The 23,193-nt window shown below is 41.2% G+C and overlaps 1 protein-coding gene across 1 annotated transcript; it reads left to right on the top strand.

The window, feature by feature from the left end:
- The first annotated feature begins 18,090 nt into the window (after nt 1-18,090).
- LOC124272578 (mannan endo-1,4-beta-mannosidase-like) lies at nt 18,091-22,180 on the top strand. Its single transcript, XM_046707781.1, has 3 exons — nt 18,091-18,351; nt 20,867-21,034; nt 21,966-22,180. The coding sequence occupies exons 1-3, from the start codon at nt 18,102-18,104 to the stop codon at nt 22,139-22,141; spliced, it is 594 nt and encodes a 197-aa protein (XP_046563737.1). The 5' UTR covers nt 18,091-18,101; the 3' UTR covers nt 22,142-22,180.
- The last annotated feature ends 1,013 nt before the right edge of the window (nt 22,181-23,193 follow it).

Consider the following 23,193-nt stretch of genomic DNA (forward strand, 5'->3'; position numbering starts at 1 on the left):
CGACGGGCGGGGACAGGCGAATTGATCTCGAACGTGCGAAATGTGGAGACTTTGGCGGGCGTGGTCATGACGTTTCGCTCGCGACGGTTGGTCGAGTTGAATATTCAGTCCCTGGCGTATACTGGTAATCATCGAACGGACGAACGGTTCGCTGGTAACTTCTGGACGCGAACGGCGTTAACGGAAGGATAACGGTTACGAACAAACGACGGTGGCGATGAACATCGGTCTTTGTCGGCATGGATAATGAGGACGGAACAAACGGACGATTCGGTGAACGCGGCGTATCATCGGATCGCTGAACAATATTATTCGCTCGGTTGGACGGTTTCCGGGCGATTGACTATCAGAAACCTGATAGCGACGCGTATTCAGAATCAGCATCTTCAAAGCGACCGGGCTGGGGTTTCATATTGCCGGTAACGACTTCATTCAATATTCGAATGATGAAGGTTTCAAACGGAACTTATGAATATCTGGGAAGCGATGACGGATATCGTTTGCGGACTGGATATGATAATGCATCATGGTATGAACTGACGATAAATATTCGAACTGGCGGGCGGTATACAAAATTTGGAACAATCACCGACTGAAGAACTTTGATGACAATATGGAAGTAACGGTGGAAGGATATTATGATTATGGTGGCGGCTCGCTTTAAACCTTCCGAAACGGATATAACGTCAGAATACGGTATATCGTTGAACTGGGGTTGGATAGAACTGAACGCAATTCGACGGATAACGAACGGAACGATAAATTCGTGAATTCGACATGAGGATAACGCTAACAATAACGATATATGATGGCTTCAAAGATGACTGATACCGTTACCGGTCCTTCAAAACGGTAAAAGCGGCATGGCTTCGGGTGCGAAGGCTGATGGGCTGGAGGGTTCGAATAATGATAATTCTAACGGATATCCGTAACGGGTTAAATGCGACGCAAATTCATCATCCGGCTTCATGTTGCGCTGCGTTTTCGACATTTCGACTGAGCGAATGAATTGGGCGGTCGGGAAAACAATAAATTATTGCCGACGACTCTGCCGGATGACCGACAAATGGCAAACCGTTTCATTCAAACCCGGTAAAAACTGATATGACGATAAACGATTTCGAAACGGATGGATCAGCGGCTATGGCGGAAACGATCAGCGGAACGTTATAGCGGTTTACGCTTACGCGCTGAAAGATCGCGGATGGAAACAAAAGAAAGCAATGGAAACTGGAGCCACTAATAGGAAAGACAATTTATCTTCCTCTCCAGGCTGTGTAGGTAGTATTAGGCGAAATGGATATTTGAAATTGATCTTGCAGTTGTTCAGAAAACTAATGGAACCTCCATACATATGACATGAACTATGCAGGAATGTGATTGACAGGGTAGTTTTCTACATTGTCAAGGGCCCTCTGCTGCAGTCTGCACGTTTTGTCCCGTTGAAGTGGTCATTACATTGACACAGAAATTCAGACTTTGTGAAAATGTATTATTTCTTACATGATATCAGGTACCTTGTAATTGTAGTCAACAGCCTGATATTGACTGTTTTTGCAAGCGCGTGTACCTTTGAAATACTTCAATACGGGAAGCGTCTGGACGGGTCAACCTTCAATGTGCTTGAGATGTCTACCCTTTCCTCATGTGCTGCTGAGTGCGCCTCATACAGACTGTGCAAGTCTTTCAACTTTCACTTGGACCAAAACACATGTAACCTCAATGAGAAAGAAGACAATGGGAACCTACGGAACAATTCAGCAACCATATACAGTAGAATTGACTCCTGGAATAAGGTAAGACAGCAAAATAGACCACTCTATTTCACATAGGAGTGCGCGGACCTTTTTAGAAAGTCCTGAAAAAGGGAGAGAATTATAATCTTGATTGAAGTTTACACACGCCAGTGGATTGTATCGGTGAATGACAGACGTCAAACGTGGTATTGTTTGATCTCATGAAGTTATGGTCAAGGTCTGTTGTTGTGTTAAACTGTATGTTCGTGGTAGTATTTTACGACCGTGAGGACGTGGGGTTGACAGGGGATTCAGTGAGTATTTTGAAGGATCTACTGCTTTAAACGACATAATATGGCCATCTAAAGTCTTTCATATGAGAGAGGTGTGACTGACTGACTGAGTATGGTTTTACGCCGTTTTAACAATATTCCAGCAATATCACGGCGGGGGACACCAGAAATGGGCTTCACAATTTGTACTCATGTGGGGAATCAAACCAGGGCCTTTGGCGTGACGAGCCAATGCTTTAACCACTAAGCTACCCCACCGCCCCAACGAGGTATGATGCCTTATGGATGACAACTTCTTTTTTCTATTATGATGGAACGTTTTTGTATAGGTTCTTTTACCGCTGTCAAGCAAGAGTGAAGTACTGCAGCACCAACAGACTTATATATTTCTCAAACAGGGATTAAGTGAGACACTATGAAGGTATGCATTAATAGCAGGAGTGATCGGGTTTTTCACCAACATAGGCCTAACCACATTTACAGTTAATTTTGCAGAAAATCCCTTTGGCTTCTGGTTATTGAGTTGTTTTCTTGGCACTGGCTTTCAGTAGGGTTTTCTGGTGTGTGGAGCTTGTAAAGTAGGTTCCAATGCCAGCTTGTCGCTTCAGGAGACAGCTGATGTAGGAGGTCTTTCCTATGAAGGGAGAGAGATGCGAATGGGTGCTGGTTAGAGTTTGTTGGTGGCTGGTTTACTTGCTGGGTAAACCCAGTGAAAACATGGTGAAGGATCTGAATGTCTGTGGTAGGGTTTGTGGTGGACAGATTGATGGATCATCTAGTGAGGGTGAAGATTATGCCAGTATATTCTTAAGAACAACTCATGGCCATCTGGATGCCTTTGCTTGGTTGTTATAAGGCATACCTTCTGCAACAGTGTTTCAACTGTTACATTGCATGTGTGGATTCAGTAGGGGTCCGGAGCGTGCTTCATTTGGACTTGCGCTATATTACAACAGAGCTCTGGAGGCTTCAACAGTGTTGGAGGCTGACAGCAAAATATAGAATGATCTAAAACAGGAATACTTGCACCTTATTCGGAAATCATCTGCTTGAGAGAGGTACACGAGGGGAGCTACCTATTGCCTCTCTTGTCACATTTCACAAGGAGACAAGCAGTTTGTGTGATCACTTTGTTCCCTTGGACACTCTGCATATGCCTTTTATGAACTGGTACAACGTGTTTCTTGAGAGACCTCGGGTCTCGACATTGTCTAAATCGCCTACATTGCCATCGAATGCCTGTACCGTCACCCATTTGTTAGTGCGTGTTTTTTAAGAGACCTCCAGTCACGACTATATGTTCTAGGTTTCCACCACCACTCACTTCTGTTCGCCTGTAAGTGTTGTTTCTTAATTCTAAGGCGTATAACTTGCCTTTGACACCGGGTTCATCGAATCGGTGTCGCTGTGTCGCGTGTCTTGAGGATGGAGATCGTGATGTAGGCCATTTTCAAAGGCGCTGTATTCTAGGACCAGAAGCATTTATGATTTCATTTGCAGTGTCTCGCCTAGATAGCCTATATTCACCGGTTGATGTTTTATATCTAAAACGGATAGTTTGAATTCCGTGATCATGCCCTGCATTTTGTAAGAACGGGAACGATTCCGCTTGACTGTCGTTGCACTTTTCATGTTTCACCGGCACAGCTCTCAGCAGAGTCAAAGGGCGCTTGGCTTGAATATTATCCATCGTGCTTACCCGATCGAGATGAATGCACAGTTCGTGATAGACCACGATGCTCGGTAATTTCGAGGCTGTGATGGTGTCCCGAGGTCGTATTTCATTTGACGTCAATCCGATAGTTCTCGCCAAGGCTCTACCGAGTGTGATGGGTTTTTCCCCAGCTGTTAATGTCAGCGTTCCATTCGACTCGTTGAGTTTGAGGCTGGCTCCAATGGGTTTGAAAATTTCATCATTCAGCATACAAACGCTGTAATAAACATTGGACAAATTGTGCCGCTTTCCATCGATGAATAGTCTGTGGTTCCCTATAATTTGACTGATATTCGACCATCGCGGGTAATACAAGAATCACAGAGGGCGAAATTCAAGTTCCCACGACATGTTATCGATCGCTTCACCCAAGTACACACCGGTCGATTTATTGATGTATTTAAACAGTATAGGCTTTTGGTCACGAATGTCAAGGCAGTACACGCTTGTTTTAACAACCCGATGCAAATCGGGCAGAATCAAGTCGATTTCGCCGTCTGTGTGGAACGATGGGGTGCGGCGTAACCTTAAACGACACTCATCGCGATCCGCTGAGTCGGTCCGTGTTCTGGTTTCACGTGTACTACCAGATCAGGTGCATCCTTAAAGAAATCAGCGCCCTGATTCCGCAGGATAAGGCATGGAATGCAGTAAACAATCCGTACAATCGACGAGCTTACGAACGGACGTTGGAGTTCAACAAGGTCATGAATTCGCTTGACAAATTCGCAACCAGTATTTGGGAAAGCTGTCCATCTTGTACGATCGCATACTGCGTCATCGGAAGATCGTCGCGAATAAAAGCGATATGCTGTGGAATCTGAACGTGCCTGCTCGATCGATGTAGGGCATTTTGATCATTCCGGTTTCAAAGAGTCAATGAAAAATATTGGAACCCCGAGATCACGAAAGTAGAATTGACCATTGAGGGCATGCCCAACCAGCTGTTCAGCCAAGGCATGCGAGCCTACCAACAGTGGGACGAGATCCAAATATTACTGACGATCAAGAGCTCACCGGTAATCAATGTGATCGTTAAGGATCTCGGTCTCGCCTACGTGACTGTAGGGCAATACCTACAAAAAACGCGTTGGGGTTGGACATGTGATCCACAGATGACGACAGACTACATGGTAGCGGACGCCACATTGACAATGGCAGTGAGGGGATTGTGATCCAAATCACCAAGAAGGTGCTAACCACTGGTTAATTCAACCTATATTTGTACATCATTGTGGATGCGAAAATTAATATAGACAAAGGAAGATTCGTGCAAGCCCTTTATTAAGAATTTTTCAAATTAAAAATTTAATAATGCCCCTGGAGCCGCATTGCGCCATTGTGTGTGGTCAGACGTGGTGTAGGAAGACTGTTTTTGTATTGGATATGCTGGAAGGTTTAATTGGGAGGTGTTTAATCATATGATGATTCTTTGCCCTATTATAGACGTTAATAAAACGTACACGGAGAAAACCTGGATGATGAACGATGTGGAGGTGTATAAAATCGACCCGGGAGTACGTTTACAGGACTGGTTGTGAGCCTTTCACGAGAAGTTCGAGGGAGAATCGACGTTGTTTATCCTAGACGATTGCACCGCAAATAAAGAGATCACCAAAAAGAGAGATATGTTATCGTATTTAGCATTTTCGGACGTCATATGAAACACAGCATTTGGGTCCTCACACAAAAAAATTCAATTCGGTCCTAAAAGACCTCAGGGAACAGACGCGATGGCTCGCCCTGTTTCACTGCAAGGATAGGGATTCGTTCGAGGAATGTTTAAGAGAAAACGACGTGATTCCCACCAAACCCGAGCGAGAATGCGTGAGAACATTGTTAGCCGAAACGAAACAAGCCAAACTCTTCCTAAAAACAGACCAACCCGTGGCTTATGCGGTGTACTAGCTTAGCAATGCTTAGCAATACTTAGCAAACTGCTAAGCAATGCTTAGCAAACTTAGCAAACTGCTTAGCAATGATTAGCAAAACTAAAAAAATTAAATGTACAGCCTTTATACATGTATATAAAAAACATGGCGACGTTTGAAATTCTTGTATTGGTTTACCTGACATTCATCTCGTTCTGTTTGGGTTATGCCGGAGTTTATTATATTAGATTTAAAACCCAATTGATGTTGGGTGACATGCTCAAACAATTAATATCCGAGGAGGAGAAGGAGGGTAAAGATGTGCTCTCCCGCATCGGTGATAAGCGAGAAAGACTCGTTGCCCTCGTCGTGGGTGGGAAGGGGAAACAATACTTGGGTGAAAACATCAACACCGATAAAATGTATAAAATGTCCGATGGAGACATCGATAAACTGTACACAAGACACTACTCCCGATTCGGTGCTGAAATGATGAAAACCATAGGGTCGTCTATAACGCAATTATTACACCGTTATAGCTTCGTCTCTGCTTCCTATTCCACTGGAACGTCGACCTTACTAGTGTGAAGATCTCGACAAAGATCCATTTAACGTTTACGCCTTGAACACCCTCAGTTGTGAGTTGTATCATCGATGTCGTGTGTTCTTAGCTCCCGTCACCGTGGCGATCATTACGGTGAAGCACTGTAAATTTAGACATATATGCCCGACTAATGATATACAAGATGATGGAGCCGAACATCGAAACGCTTTCAATACCTGTGTAGGAGACCCCTAACAAGTGATTGATACTGTCACGAAGAAACTCAAGAATCCGAGTAGCCGCAGGTCAAAAAGGGTCGTTAGCTAGGCATCATAGATTGATCCATGCCCCAACGTGGATTCCGTACGCCGTGGCAGCCATTTTCGTGGGTATCACTGCAGCTGTATGGTTATGTCAACAAAACAAAATGGCGACACCACCGGCGATGGTCCAACAATTAACAAAACAATTAGAGGTAAACCCACACGTTATGTTATAATCATGTCTACCGCCGACGGAAAAACATTTATCAACGACATGTATCTGCCGCCGTGATGAGTGGACTGGCCATCGGCAATGCGCGTTTAAGTAAAATGATCACCAAACAACCGGCACCCAAACTCAATTTCAACCTGCAAGACATGGGCTTGCTCGTCCTAGATTTGGGAATGGGGATTGCCACCAAAGATATGCTCATCAAGTAAGGGATCATTCCGGAAACATATTAAAGTAAGAGTCATGACATCAAATACATAAATGGCTACGATTGGCATGATGCTCGGTCGGGCTTTAGTCAACGCCCTAACCTTTTCGGGGAGCAATTACCTTGTTTCCAAATTACGAACGTCAAACGCGGCCGAAATCGAAGCCGAACGGAGCGTCATGATTTAGCCATCGAGAAATTACAAGCCGCACAAGCCTACTACGTGAAAAAACGCATGGAGAGAATCGATTTTAACCACGACCAACTCCAGCGAGAAGGTCACGCCGTTCGAACGTTTAAGGACGTGGACGAAGCCATGCATCTTGTCACCGGCAAACGGCTCGAACCTGTCGGCAAGGAACCTAACCTTTCTCAGTATTACATGCCTTCCCCGGAGCAGAAAGACCGGGAACTGATCTTCCATCAATTAGACTAACGTGTATCTGAGTGCATATAGTGAAGATGAGACACGCTCCGTATTGTTGCAAATACGTGCTTCTGGGAAAAGCCTAGACTTGCAGTAAGAAATGCAGGACCGAGGAGTACTGCGGAATACACATGATGTCTATCCGAAAAGGTTTCGTAAACTACACATGTTCGGTTTGCAGTATTTGGGTGAAGTGCCATTATGGTTTATGCAAAGCCAATGGAGCAGATGTGGTCCGAAACCAACTTATTTATGAGAAGAAAAAGGATTATCTCAACGAACGGAACCGACTCCTCAGAATAATTGTTTTATAAAATATAAAAAGAAACATAAAAAAATAAAATAAAGAAACCCGGCAACACAGGGACGTTCGCCCATCATTCTGCATAGCATTTCATAACCTGTGGGCGGGAGCAGAATTAAGCCCAAAAAAGCCTTAGAGGACCCCGGTAATAGAATCATCATTATTTAATTACTAAATGGCTTTTGACCAGAATGATCTACTGCCCATCATATAGAAGTAAGATGCCTCATTTGATTGTATGCAATAGGGCTGCGCAATATAACCGGTTTACCGGTATTTACCGGTTCAGACATGAAATCGATACGTATTGCGATACCCGGATCGAAAACCGGTTTTACGATATGCATTCGGAAAACTTTGTTACAGTTGGAAATCTTCGGATATTTCCGTTTTTCACACCAAAAATCAAGTTAAGTTCGGTTTGAAGTTGTGTTCTTAATTTTTGTTCAAGTGTTTTGCAAAGTTTTTGATCTGAATGTTAAATATATATTTACTCATTAATGACCAGTGATCCCTGATATGTCCTGACCAGGTCAAGTTGCTGTCTAAAATCTCGGGGCTGTTTTTGATAGTGGAGAACTAGTTCAAACCAGTAACTACTGTGTTGATGTTTTCCTTGTTTCCGTCATTTTCACAGGATTAAAAGTTTTTATTAAAGTTTAATCAAGTGTAGTTAATTTGTTGTGTTTTTGCTTTATAAATCAAGCATATTAACTCGATTATAAGTAAGTTTTGTCGAAAAAAATATTCTTGCAATATATTGCAATACGTATCGCAATATATGCTTCCGAATCGCAATATATCGCAATTTGAAATTCGCTGCAATACCCACCCGTAGTATGCATGACCCATCATATCAAGGATATATGAAGTTTCATATGTGTATGTACATTATCACCACAGACAAGCCTAACTGCATGTCAAGGAGCCCAATGTGGATACGGTGAGAGATGCGTTGTCAGAAGAAACGGAGAAGTTGACTGCGGTAAGTTTACACCTGAAAATATGTATCCAGGATTGTTGATTGAATCAGGTATATCAAAGAGATTTTACTCCCTGAAGAAATTAATGAAACGTGTAGGAGCGCAACTGGCTCTGTGTTTTTTTTCAATCTGTTTAAATATTTCTAACTGTATACCTTTGAATATAAATAAAAAGGCTTACGAGGATCTTTCCTGAACAGAGTATGCTCTGCAAAATACTGCACGGAACAAGACAGCAACTGCAAGTTCTGTCTGGACTCAGAGTGGGAAACATCCGCCGAGTGCTGCTGTAACTGGTAAGGTCTCAGGGGTTTGGGCCCCTGGAAACTGCTTCCATGTGGATAACGGTGATTATTCACCTTGGTGGCAGGTGGATCTGCTGACCTCTTGCATCATTGTGGAAGTCCGTGTGACCACAAGAAATTTCATGGGTAAGATATTTGACCTCCTGAAGCCTTGGTAATCGTAGAATTCTGGTTGTCACATACACTACTTGCCTCACGCCTTAAAACAACATCAGGTTGCACAGGATTGACCGCGGCAAGGGAACACAGACTGTTAACACTATCTTTAAATGTGTTAGATTACGAATTCATAACAACATTATATTACAGCATCACATCTACAGCATAAATAAAACATATTTATATCAAGAATATTTTCTCTTTACATTTACTCTGTGTTTCAAAAGTCACAATATGGCTGAAATACTGCCGATATGACTTTAAATTTTAACTCAATGTGTTTCGAAAAGGGGTTAGTTCTCAAATCTGCCTCGTTTATCTTTCTCAACGTAAAAGATGAAAGAGTAAGTGTTGTTTTAAAGTGCATACATGTATTTACATCAACATTATATTTTGTCCAATATCTAATCTGCATCCTCGATAAACCGACACTAACTCCTGGATCCTGGATCCAGCCTGTGGCTGCAAAACTGCTGCGTTAAGAAGCACATAGCACATCTATCATCGTACCCAATCCCCTTGACTACTCTTGTGCAGCTGGGTAGCGCCATTCCCAGATGCACATGAATATATTTCCTTGGCATTAAACCCATGCTAGCTGATTCAACAAGAGGTATACGACTACAGACAGTGCCCTTTTTACTTTCTTTTCGTTTTACTTTGGAATTATATACGGTTCAGTAACAGTTACAATTACATTCGCAGCTGAACGTCTTCACGACTTTGCCCTTGATGTTTACCGTAAAGACCCACGTGAGCACCCTGACGGCAAGGCTCAGCTGTGTTTCATGTACAATGGAGCAGTAACCGAAGGAGGCAAGACGGTTGCTTTACCATGTACTTCACCCGTGACCGGTCGCTATTTGAGAATTAGAGGCACGAAAACACGTGACAATCAAGATGTTCTGCAGTTCTGTGAAGTACAAGTCTTTGCTTTCAAGGTGTTATTTTGGTATGTATATATTGCATTTCTGTAATACTTTAAGTTGACCATCGGACGAGCATTCTAAGCCGCACAACAGCCTCACAGACTGCCAATACTTTGAGAGATGGTGAGTCGTCGTCATTTGCATTTGTCATCTGTTCCATGTTCTCTAGACCTCAACTGTCGCTGTCCATGTTGGGAATACACCAAATCTACCCTGCGAACTGTTTCTTCAAAATCCTGTGACAAAAATCCTTCCCTACAATGCTTAGGTTCAATTTCATTTTATGTCAGTGTCACAGATTGTAGTAACAGAACTGTTATACGTCATTCTGTTACCATTACCAGCATTGAAGCAACTCACCCATGTGTTTTATGACTCATCTTTCAGATTCAGGACACATCTTTTTTAAAGTGTGAATGGCAGATGTTAATGCACCGATGACAAGCTTCTGTGGGAACGACGATTATTATCTATAAAGACAGAAACTCGACCAGAGCTGGTTAACAATGTACAAGTAGGATATCTTGCCATTTGGCATAAAGATCATTTCTTATCACCCAAGGCTACACGTCTTTCCTCGAGGGCTGACGTATTTGAAATATTGTCAACTTTTTTCCGAATGGTGGTCCAATAATGTTCTCTGAGGCCAAAAATCTGATGAAACTATCCACACTATAAGGGAATATACTCAACTATTTCGTCAACACCGGGTGTCATACAGTATTTGTTTAGTGTTACATGCAGGTGAGTGTTGGTACTTAGGTTTGTCGCTTTCATTATATTTCGACCTTTGAACTTTCTTTGTTGCATAGGACCCGTGAAGGTTGGGGTTAGAATACTGATCCTCAGTAACCCTTGCTTGTCGTAAGAGGCGACCAGACAATCCAGTGATCAACAGCATGAACATCGATCTACGCAATTGCGAACCGATGACATGTGTCAACCAAGTCAGCGAGCCTGTCCACCTGATCCCGTTAGTCGCCTCTTATGACAAGCATGGGTTACTGAAGGTTCTTCACGGGTCACCTCTGAAGATACATATGTAGGTATATCTTTATTCACCATGCCTATTTACAAATGATCAAGGAATGAAGTTTTTTCCTTCAGTTTGTCATGTGTAATAGTGACGTACAACGTTGAAAATATGCATGGATACATGAAAATACACAGGAATATATCTCTCTTTGTAGTTATCGAGGAATAGAATTCTTATAGGTTGTAGAGTCAAGGAAACATGATAGCCCCCATTAATGGTTTTGGTCGATGTTTTCTTCAATTAACATACTGACCCTATGTTGCATTATGAATGTTTATAATCAATATATGAGCGGCAAATCGTGAATCAAGCTGTCAAAATTATATCTGACCGTATCATTACTTAAATTCGAAATCCAACCTCCTCCCTTCAGGCCGCCGCTACAAAGTTCCAATTGTGAAAACTAAGAGAGCCTGTACAATCTTTATTCCAAGTACCATATCTCTCTTAAACAAATGTGAAGATACCTAAATCAATGAATTTATGTAAATATGTTTTGTATCTCTCTGATGTGTCAGTAACTCTGCTGATGTAACACAAATTCCTGAAAAGGCATTAAAGTATTATTCTATTGTATTCTATGTGATATGTCAGTATACCAAGGGCTTTGATCAAAGATTTTACGTGTACGTAAGTCTACAAGGTTTTCAATCGTAGTATTTTTGTCATTATAACGTATGGCTAAATCTCAGCATAAGCACTAATGGCTGAAGGGATGGTGTAAATCCAGCTAGATCCCATGCAGGTAGCAAAAGTAATGTGAGTCCCCATGGACCCTAGTATGGTTATCTACTAAATTAACTTGTTCTCGCCACGATATGGCTGAAACATTGCCGAAGTGATGATAAATATTAACTCACTCACTCCGAACAGTTTGAGTAATATTGTGGCGGCCGGGACTCAAACTTCTAATAAACCTTGTCAGTCTTGTTTTCAGGAAGAGTCAAACACTTCTTTTCAATGAATAAATAGCTTTTTATTCATGGGTATAAATGTACTTCAGCACAATGCTCTTTCTAATAAGTAGATCCCTCTCAAGCTTAAGGTTTATGTGCATGGACCAGTGTTAGGGCAATGTAAGTATGACCTTTGACTTTACTGTTATATAGATATAGTGATGGCTTAATTATCTGGTAGTTACTAAGATGTTAATTTGTGTCTGTGTTCGAAAAGTGCAGTCTATCTATAGCATCAGCTATTACAATTATGTAAGGACAAGGGGAACTTTTGGGCTGAATTATCTGCCCTTGGTTTGAAACTGACCTGTAGACTGTCAAAGTCAGAATGACCCAACATGGGTCTCACCGTATTTATAGGTGTCAGTTCTAGACCGATCAAATTACGAGATATTACGTCCCGTTACGTCCATATTCTTTTGAGGGATCTACTTTCACACCATGAAACCACTGAAATAAAGAGGAAGGCGAATTATCTCAGGAGGTAATCAGGTAGGAAAATGACTATTTTTACCAACCAATTAATTATGTGCAATTAATTCATTAAATGCCTTCCAATGTCATAAGATCAACAATTGCGTCTCTCTACGTTTTGCTACGTCCTTGCTGCCTGCTGAGGGGACGTAATATCAACAAGTAGCATCGGCTGGGAATTATGATGAACAATTCAAAGAGGAAAATTAAAGATGTCAGGAGGCAATTGGAGTTTATCTGACACATAAGATGTTTAAAAACATGACTCAGCCCCTTATACAATTTGACAGTGGCACTGGAAGTCATATTTATGAAAAACACGTTCATAAATAATGATGCTGAACATCGCGTATGAATACAACAGTGAGAATCACATAGTTCCCGTTGTCAGAATTAACATCGGCTTTGAAACATGACCTGATACATCATCAAGTACAATTCTGGGTTCCTCTACGTAATTCACAAGATTACATAAACTTTACAATGCAAAACACTAAGCTGAGTCAAAGTAGCGGTAACCCCGTTGCAAAATAGACTAGCTGTCATAAAGTTAAAATGGCGGGCGACACCAAAACAGGTAGCTCGTCCCTGATCACAAATTCACCAAAGAATGGATAATAAACGAGTGTCAAGGGATTATGATCAGTTTGTCGAAGGACAAGGTAAGATTAATCCATATGGGATAGTTAGTTTTCGTAACTGGACGCTTAGAGGGAGGAAATGTCATGAAGTTAAGGTCAATTCAAAAACTCTTGAAGAGGTAAACAAGATCGTTCTGACAGGCGACGTTGTTGACATTGACTCTTACAAAGTACAACTGTGTTCTAAACAAATAGCGTAATGTGATGGCACTAGCTTATGATGTTTTACGAATGCAATACATGTTATAATGCTCAAAACAACATGCTACGATCTTTTGCTAGATTTCTTACCAAAACAGATTTCAAAACACTGAATAACGTGAAAACGAGGTTGCCAATAATACTCGTATAAAGCTGCAAAACTAATTACACGATAAGTATAATAACAATTTCTGCACTGCCATAAACTATCAAAAATACAGATGGGAAATACCTAACAGATATGTCATGATGCCTAATCATTTACAAGCTTTTATAACTTATGAATTTTGCAAAAAAATGCAGCAGTATTATCTAAATCTTCGTGATGGCCATCACAATATGTACACATTTGTGCAATAAATTATTTTTCATGCTTAATATTGATGACTATTGTTGATAATTTGTCAATGGTTACTACTTTCAACATTTTCATAAGTTAATTGTTATTAATACACATTATTAGCCTTATTCTCTCCCAACTGCAATGGGTAAAGACTCGAAGAATCTATTTAATGCATCAGCAAAGTGTAAATAACTTATCTACTATCTATCTGATATCTGAATATCATTCTTTTGAAAACTTACTATTTGACCTAATTATTTCATACAATTATGCCATGAAAAATATACGAAAAGGTGTTTCCCATTTTTTTGTTCATTTGGTTTCCATACGATAAAAATATACCTTAAAAGAACAAGAGTGGTGAACTATTTTTTTTCTAAACAGTTTTGTTAATTCTTTCCAACCACAAATACCTGAGGCCAGTTATGCGGTGAGGTAACAATATATTCAAAACAAAAATGTTATAATTTGATGAAAGTCAACAGGGCACTTATGTCGAACTTTTTACTGTTAAAGGTAACGGAAATTATGTTACCTTTGTATTTTTCACTGTGTTTCTGAGGAATGGCTTGATGTGTTATTAGTCTACAGAACTTCCCATGCTTGTTGCTGTTTGCTGAGATGTCTGATATATTATTGCCTCTGTCATCATGAACAAGAAATAACAAGAACAGCTTTCTTTGAATATATAAATGTCATACCTTGAACAATGTTTCGTTCAAGTGCTGAAAGTGTTTAATACTGTGCGAAATACAAAAATGAAATCTGCATAAACTAGCCCCAAACAGGACAGCCAAATATCATTATGCAATATTTTGCAGATCTCAATTTAGGGAAATAAAACCTACTTGCACCCGGTGCAACCTTATGTGATAACCCTGTTGCACCATACAAAAACCTGCTGCTCAATTTAATTACAAACTGCCGCCATATATACTACCCATCTAAACTTTAGACTCACTAGTGTAAATGTAGTCGTATTATTAACAAAACTTTACACCAAAAAGTCGTCCAACATAGACAAAGACAATAAGTAGTCCAGCACACAGAACACAGAAAAATAGTCCATACACAGAAAAGTAGTCCAACACACAGAAAAGTAGTCCAACACACAGAAAAGTAGTGCAACACACAGAAAAGTAGTCCAATACACAGAAAAGTAGTCTAACACACGGAACACAAAAAGTAGTCCAACATAGACAAAGACAACAAGTAGTCCAGCACACAGAACACAGAAAAGTAGTCCAACACACAGAAAAGTAGTCCAACACACAGAAAAGTAGTCCAACATACAGAAAAGTAGTCCAACATACACGAAGATAAAAAGTATTCCAACGCACAGAAAAGTAGTCCAAGATACAGAAAGTATTCAAACTGTTACTATATATTTGCCACGACTGTGAAACAATGTACACGTACAATTACCATACGACTACCAGACAATGTACACGACTACCAGACAATCTAATGACTACCAGACAATGTACACGACTACCAGACAATGCACACGATCTCTCTACCACAACACGATGTACTGTATACGATATGTCTACCACCACACAGTCTTCTGTATGTGACCTTTCTACAAAAGCGGGGTGTACTGTATACGATCTGTCTACCACACAAAAACAAAAGAAGAACAATTGGAAGAGATTGTAGAAGAACAAAAAGAATCAAACGAAGGTATACAAAATATTGGACATATGCTAGAAACTATATATAAATGGACAGACATATATACTGAGTCAAAAAAGAAACTTCACATAATGTAATTTGAAAAATAATGAATAAGTTTTCTCTCATGATACATCTATGTATCCGAAATGGTATCCCTATCTTTCGACTCTAGGATATCGTTAACCCACTCAAACACATCCATTCATCGTGCAAATGACGTTAGTGCCAAATCAGGTTTTGAATGTGCAGTCGAACACGTGATCTTCGCATCGAAGTTTTCTTCATATGCACGTGTTTGCATTGGCCTCAAGAATTGAAAACGTGCAACGTGAACGTGCCGTACTTGGCATGTTGCAAGCGGGAAGATCAGTTATTGACGTCGCAAGAGCTATGGGATGCAGCCGTCGTACTGTGTATGACTTGCGAGGTTGTCTACAATAAACTGGCACCACTTGTGATCGCCCAAGGTCGGGTGGTCCACGTGTGAAGACCGTCAAATCGTCCTACGTCACCTACGTGACAGATTTCTACACGAACCAGGGCTGAGATGTTTAGAGGTCGACTGTCCTCACAGACCATTCGAAATCGGTTGCGGGCTGCCAATCTCCATTCTCGACGTCCATATCGTGGGCCAATATTGACGCTGTTTCATCAACGTCAACGTCTGCTGTGGGCCCAACGTTACCTCCGATGGACCCAGAGAGACTGGAATCGAGTCGTCTGTAGCGATGAATCCAGGTTTACCCTCAGATTCGCGGACGGCAGGCATAGAGTCTGGAGACGACGTTGTGAACGGTATTCCCAATGTTGTGTACAGGCAGTAGACAGATTCGGGGCGGAAGTTGCATGGTGTGGGGTGCTTTCTGTGGGAACAATTGTTCCCGACTTCTGGCAATCCGTGGAAACCTCACAGCTGCTGCTTACCGCGACCAGGTGCTCACCCCTGAACTCGTTCCTTTCATGGCAGCTCCAAGTCTACAGTTCCAGCATGATAATGCTCGGCCGCATACCGCGATGTTGACACGAAATTTTCTTCAAAACGCTGGAATCAACATCATGGACTGGCCATCCAGGTCCCCTGACCTTAATCCAATAGAGCACGTTTGGGATGCACTTGGGAGAAGGCTTTGTGGTCTTAGGAACCAACCTCAGAATTTGCAGGAACTTGGCGCTGCCTTGCAAGAGCAATGGCGCAGAATCCCCAACCACGTGTTCACAAGCATCAGGCAGTCGATGAGGAGACGGTGTTTGGCAGTGGTGAATGCGCGGGGCGGCCATACACGATATTGAACTGAGAAATTGTGCAATTTTTATTCTTGTGACTTGACATTCTGTATACCCATGTTTTGGAACGGCGGTGTAGCTTAATGGAGCTGATTATGGCACTGTCAGTGTATCGAGTACATCACACAGCTCTCAGCAATGAAATAATAACAATTTAACCATCTTACCATCTCTTGTTCTTTTATAGTGCCCTGATGAAAGAATGTGAAGTTTCTTTTTTGACTCAGTATATATTCCGTCATCAAAGGAATTCCAATGCGTTTTCTAATGTAATGGTTCAAAAATAGGTGCAGGACCTATTTTCATCGCAACGAATTGCAATGCATTCACAATTCGGATGTAATGTGAATGACATATGATAAAATAACTTAATGCTTTTTTTGGACGCAACGCAAGAAAAATCGGATGTAGTGTGAATCCCCCCTTATCGAGTGTACGATATTACTATCCACGCGTACGGTTTGGGAAGATTGGGACCATCTAGTCTCTGAAATCAACATATTTTACAGATTTAAGGTTTCTGATTTATAATCAATCAATCTATATTCAATACTTAGAAAGGCCACAGGCCTGTAGTACATTTAGAGTTTACATGAGTAGATAGAAGTCATTTACAAATTAGTTTTCATAACAATCGTTTTTCTTAATCTCATATCGAAATAGATGTACATTGCCAGATTCTGTAATAATAATGTGGCAGTGTCTGTTGACAGTGAAATTAGTTTTCTTACACTTGGATGCTATAATAGTATGGGTTTAGGTATTTCGCTCGTAGATTCGTATAAATAGGACAGATTAGAAGGAAACGTAATTCATCCTCATCAGTATTCATATTACATAACTGACACATTCTTTTTCTCTTTGTATACCTGCATACCTGAATTTTAATCAGAAAGTACAATTAAAAGGAGCCCAATGACTTTATACTTTTTAATTCTCCGTGTGCTTTAAGTTTTCTTGTTTTAATGAAATAAAGCAATAAAATACTGCAACTAAGGTAAAACACTACTATAATACCCATATTATATAAAACATCATCGAATAACATCCACATGGGTACAATGTGTGAAGCCCATTTTAGGTGTCCCCCGTCGTGATATTGCCGAAATATTGCTAAAAACGATGTAAAACTAAACTCACTCACTCACTCATCGAATAAACATTTAGTGTTAGTCGCCATCAAACATGATTGGCAGTCTAGGTCACAAACGAAAATTGTGGTAATTGTGCAGAACTAGTTTATTGTCAATAGAACAGATGAGAAATCGTAATTTTAACATCACACAAACGATATATGTTACAATAATGAATGTTTGCCCCAACAATGCTGGCAGGGTCTGCCATTCACGTCTGAATTATTCTCTATTGTGCGCTTTGGCAGTGGCTGTATGTATCTCGGCTTTGCGGAAAGCGTGTCATTCGCTCTATCACTTGATCTGATCTGACAAGGCCAGTTCACCATACAACGTAGACCTGATTAAAATACGTACACTCAGCTGGCAAAGATCACACTGCCCAACAATGGCCTCGGATGGTGGGTGGGTCCGTGTTGTGACCGTCTCCTGGCTCCTTGTGCTGTCTCACGGGCAGAGGAAGCTGTATGTGAGGGACGGGGCTCTGGGTCTGGGTGGGGAGAAGGTGTATCTGTCGGGGATCAATCAGGCATGGGTCAATTTCGCACATGACTTCGGACAAGGAAACTATAAGAAATCTCGACCCCACCTGATGAAAACGTTGGATAGTATCCGCGACAATGGAGGGAACTCTTTACGTAAGTAGTGTGAGTCCATGTTCAGCCAACTCTGCTATTCTGGATACTTAAAATATATCTTATAATTAAAATTTATAACTTTAATTACGGATCATTGAATACACATTACGTTGTACATTCAGGTTTTATAGTGTCCATTGCATATGAAAGCCGGTAGAGTGAGAAATGGAATGTTTAAAAGTTTATGCAAAACATTTTGAGATTAGACAAACGGTTGCATCAAACGCGTAAAAGCTCCATTGTAGGGCAACGTGTTTCGGAAACGTATTGTTCTCTGTGAACCAGCTTGTCAAAGTACGAGTTGGTTCGTAAAGGTCAGAACAATTAACCGCATTTAAAACGGAATTTTAACAGGAAGCAGAACACGTGACCCATGATCGTATTTCTCACAGCGGATGTTCAGTACTTCCCTTATATTATGCTTCCCTTGTGTAACCCGTGAAGATCCGGGTTAGAATTGATCTTCAGTAAATCACGCTTGTCATAAGAGGCGACTAACGGGATCGGGTGGTGAGGCGTGCTGACTTGGTTGACACATGTCATCGTATCCCAGTTGTGTAGATCGATGCTCATGCTGCTGATCACTGAATTGTCTGGTCTAGACTCGATAATTTATACCATAGCTAGAATATTGCTGAGTGCGTTGTAAAACGTATACTACTCACACTTTGCTAAGGATCACAAAAATTCGCAACTTTTCTTAAACGTAGATTTACAATTTGAAATTGTATCCATTTAAAAAATGGATAAATAATGATATGGTAACACATCTTCAGGAAAACCGCCACTTTAAGCTAATCGTATCTGCTTGATACATAAGTAACCATAAAAATGGTTTTCATGGCACCAGTCAACCATTTTGCAAATCATGGCACGGGTCATTGACAATCACACAACGCTTGTCAATAGCAGGTATGGGATCCACCAGATCAAATGACATACAGACAACTTGGATCCATGCTTACAATAGGATTAGATATTTAAACCAAATGTGACCCCACATCATAGTTTTCTATTGAATCAATGATTTAATCCTTAGCAAAGTGTGAATAGTATAGTTCACATTGAGTGTCTGAATGGAGGCAGTGGAGTACAGTGGTAAGTGAGTTGTCTCCCGACGCTGAGTCTCGGTTTCGAACCCCACATGGTTACGATGTGACAAGGCCATTTCTGGTTTTTGCCACCTTAAAAAAGATATACTACCACATTCTCTCACTCACGTACTCACTCTACCATCGTTATGTTTCTTAAGCGACGGGGATTGGTTGAGTAGCCAAGTGGTTAAAGCGTTTGTACGTCACGCCGAAAAAACCGTGGTCGATTCCCCTACATGGGTACATTGTGTGAAGCCCATTTCTGGTGTTCCCCGCCGTGATCTAATGATGGAATATTGCTAAAAGCGGCGTAAAACCCAACTCACTCACTTTAGCGGCGGTGCGTGAGAGTAGTGGTTAAAGAGTTTGCACGTGGAGCCTATGACCGGGTTCGATTCTCCACATGAGTACAATATGTGGGGCCCGTTTCTCCTGCCACCCCAGCACACGTATACACGATTGCCCCTTTACCTCATCTACAGGCACAATGCATCACAACTGAAACATCGCTCACAACGTGTAACAGTTTACCGTGCACTCATAACATTGCTCAAATGATGTTAAACACAACTCACTGACATATCGCGTATTTTGTGGAACGAAAACATATTTTACGACCGCTTGTGCTAATTTATTTCACCTCCCGTGAGTGTAAGAGAAGTTTCCTTTTCCCTTGCCGATGAAGTACGTAGCGTGAGGAGTGAGTGAGTGAGTTTTACGCCGCATTCAGCAATATTCCAGTTATGGCAGCGGCCTGTAATTAATCGAGTCTGGACCAGACAATCCAGTGATCAACAGCATGAGCATCGATCTTCGCAATTGGGATATGTAAACCAAGTCAGCGAGTCTGACCACCCGATCTTACGACACGCATGGGTTACTGAAGGCCAATATTCAAACCCGGACCTTCACGGGTCTTAGCATAAGGAAAGTTTACATTAAGTATGAATGGAAACACTAACGTGAACTATTTCTCTGACAATGATTTGCTATTTCGAACATGTTGAATGAAACAGCTGTGTTACAATGTATGCTTTTGAGAGCTTGTTTGTACCTGTGACCCTGAGATCTGGGTTAGAATTGGTTTTCAGTAACCCATGCTTGTCGTAAGAGGCGACTAACGGGATCAGGTGGTCAGGCTCTCTGACGTGGTCGACACTTGTCACCGTATCCCAGTTACTTAGGTCGATGCTCTTGCTGTTGATGACTGGATTGTCTGGTCCAGAATATATTATTTTATTATGAGTGCGGCGTAAAACAACACTCAATCAAAATCCATTTCAGTTTAGTATTCCATCGTTGCAATCTTTCAAAAGTTCTACATATCTTTCAGTAGGTAGAATGTTCCAAACGGAAGATATATGCAATGTATAGCCTTTAATAATCCATATCTTCAACAACAAAGAAAAATGTTTGTACAGGAATGTGGCTCCACATCGATGGCTCGTCTACACCGAATTTCAACAGCTCTGGCTATGTGACTGGCCTTGACCGTGACCTCATCTGTGACCTCACCGATTTCCTGAACGAGGCTCGGGAAAGAAACATTCTCATCAACTTGGTGTTATGGAACTGCGCCGTTAAACCTGGTAATTCGTAACAGCACTGATCCAAATATCGAAATATCTTTTTCTGCAGTTTGAATTTTTAATTTTATTTTGTGCTTTGTCAAGTTTACAGAGGTCCCAGCCCTTGTATATTTTAATGACCTTTCTCAGCGAAACATTTTTCTAACTCGAATAATTTATTTTGTGTAGATATCGGCCTGCCTCCACGATGCTATTTGATGGAACGTATCCATTATCTAGAAAATAGGTCATGGTGGGGTAGCTTAGTGGTTAAAGCGTCCGCTCGTCACACAAAAGACCCGGGTTCGATTCCCCGCTTGGGTACAATGTGTGAAGCCCATTTCTGGTGTCCCCCTGCCGCGATATTGCTAGAATATTGCTAAAAGCGTCATAAAATCATACTCACCCTAGAAAAACGAGAAAGAAAATTTAGTTTAAGGTTCTCAAGATAATAGTCAGTCGGAAAATGCAATTTTTGACATCAGCAAATCACATTTCACTGGTCTGCTATCTACCATGTATTTAAACTGTTACTGACAGGCTAAGGATATGCAATTGTAATGAACATGCAATCAACCAGTTTTCGTTCACTGATCGTAAACTGCTAAGCAAAAGAAAGTATAAACTTGAAAATGAATTTGACCAAAATATTACGAAACGTTTTCCAAAGTACTGAAAACAGTCTTCGAAACACAACGGATTAGGCCTATTCGTATCAACTGCTTTACCATCAAGGAACATTTTAATGGTTGTTTTTTCTTTTAGCCAAACATTGGTGAATACCTATTTACTATGTGAATACCAGGGTGCCGTTGTACAAAACAACCTTAGCACTAAGACTACCTTAAGTCTATGTTAAGGTATGGGAGTTACGGCCACCTTAGAGCTAAGATCGCTTTGTACAACGGCACCCTGTTTACTATGTTTGGATTACCTTTGTACTCTGAATCAGGGGACAGACTGGGCGGCCTTCTGTCTGACGACTCGAAGCTGCAGTCCTACATAGATTACGGTCCGAAGCCGCTTGTGAAGGCCCTGAAGAACAATTCAGCACTGGGGATATGGGAGATCATCAACGAACCGGAAGGATGCGTGGACGTCGGTGAGAGCACCCTCCCCATTCAGTAGAAGTCAGTGATATTACAGCTACACTACGGTGACCTGTAAAACATATACCAAACTGAGACACAGTATACTGCATCCCAACAAGAAATTGTTTTATCGCCCAAATGTTGAAAGCCAGGCAAGGAAATATCAAGTACCACATTTTGGTATGATTATCCACTGCTCAATTTTCCCTCAAAGCAAGCATTTATCTGTGAAAGGAGAAGCGAAACTTGTTTATGAAACAGTTATTGATATGGGTAATAGGAGAGAATTTTTATTTTAAGCGATAGCTATGAAGGTAAAGCGAAACACCAGCTTTTAGGGCCTCGAAATTACTGGAGAATGATATAGAGTCGTCAATGAACAGTTACACCAAAGTATTTTTGTGAGATATTGACACCGACTATGCTCAAAAGGAGACTGACCAATCAGAGAGCAGTACTACTTATCCTATGTGAGCCGTATACCATCAGTAAGAGTCTAAGATGGTTGTTGATGACGTGACCCGTGAAGATCCGGGTTAGAATGGATCTTCAGTAACCCATGCTTGTCTCCCCGTGCAGATCCGGGTTAGAATTTATCTTCAGTAGCCCATGCTTGTCGAAAGAGGCGACTAACGGGATCGGAAGGTCAGGCTCGCTGGCTTGGTGGACACATGTCATTGTATCCCAATCTCTGGATTGGTGGGTTCAGACTCGATTATTTACAGCTTGAATATTGCTGAGTGTGGCGCAAAACTAGACTCACTCACTGACTTAATTAATGCCGTAAAATGAGACCATGCTAACACAGATTGTGCCAGTAACAGCCATCTTAAATTTTCCAACTCCCTTTTCACATGGTACAAACATTCGTTATTCGACACTGTTCATTAATCATTAATTGTGATGTTCAAGGACAATAATATTTAAAAAATCAAGTTCCCGGCTCCAATGATGAAAATTATAGTTAAAACTTACAAGGTTTGAAGAGTAATCTCCCTTTGACCCGTGCCTTATCGAGGCAAACCGCTGTACTGGTCATCTTTGGACGTGACATCAGCGATAAGATGCCAGGTGGTATAAAGTCAATAA

The sequence above is a fragment of the Haliotis rubra genome, unplaced genomic scaffold, assembly GCF_003918875.1.
Source record: "Haliotis rubra isolate DU_JTF1 unplaced genomic scaffold, ASM391887v1 Scf1703, whole genome shotgun sequence".
Taxonomy (NCBI): Eukaryota; Metazoa; Mollusca; class Gastropoda; order Lepetellida; family Haliotidae; genus Haliotis; species Haliotis rubra.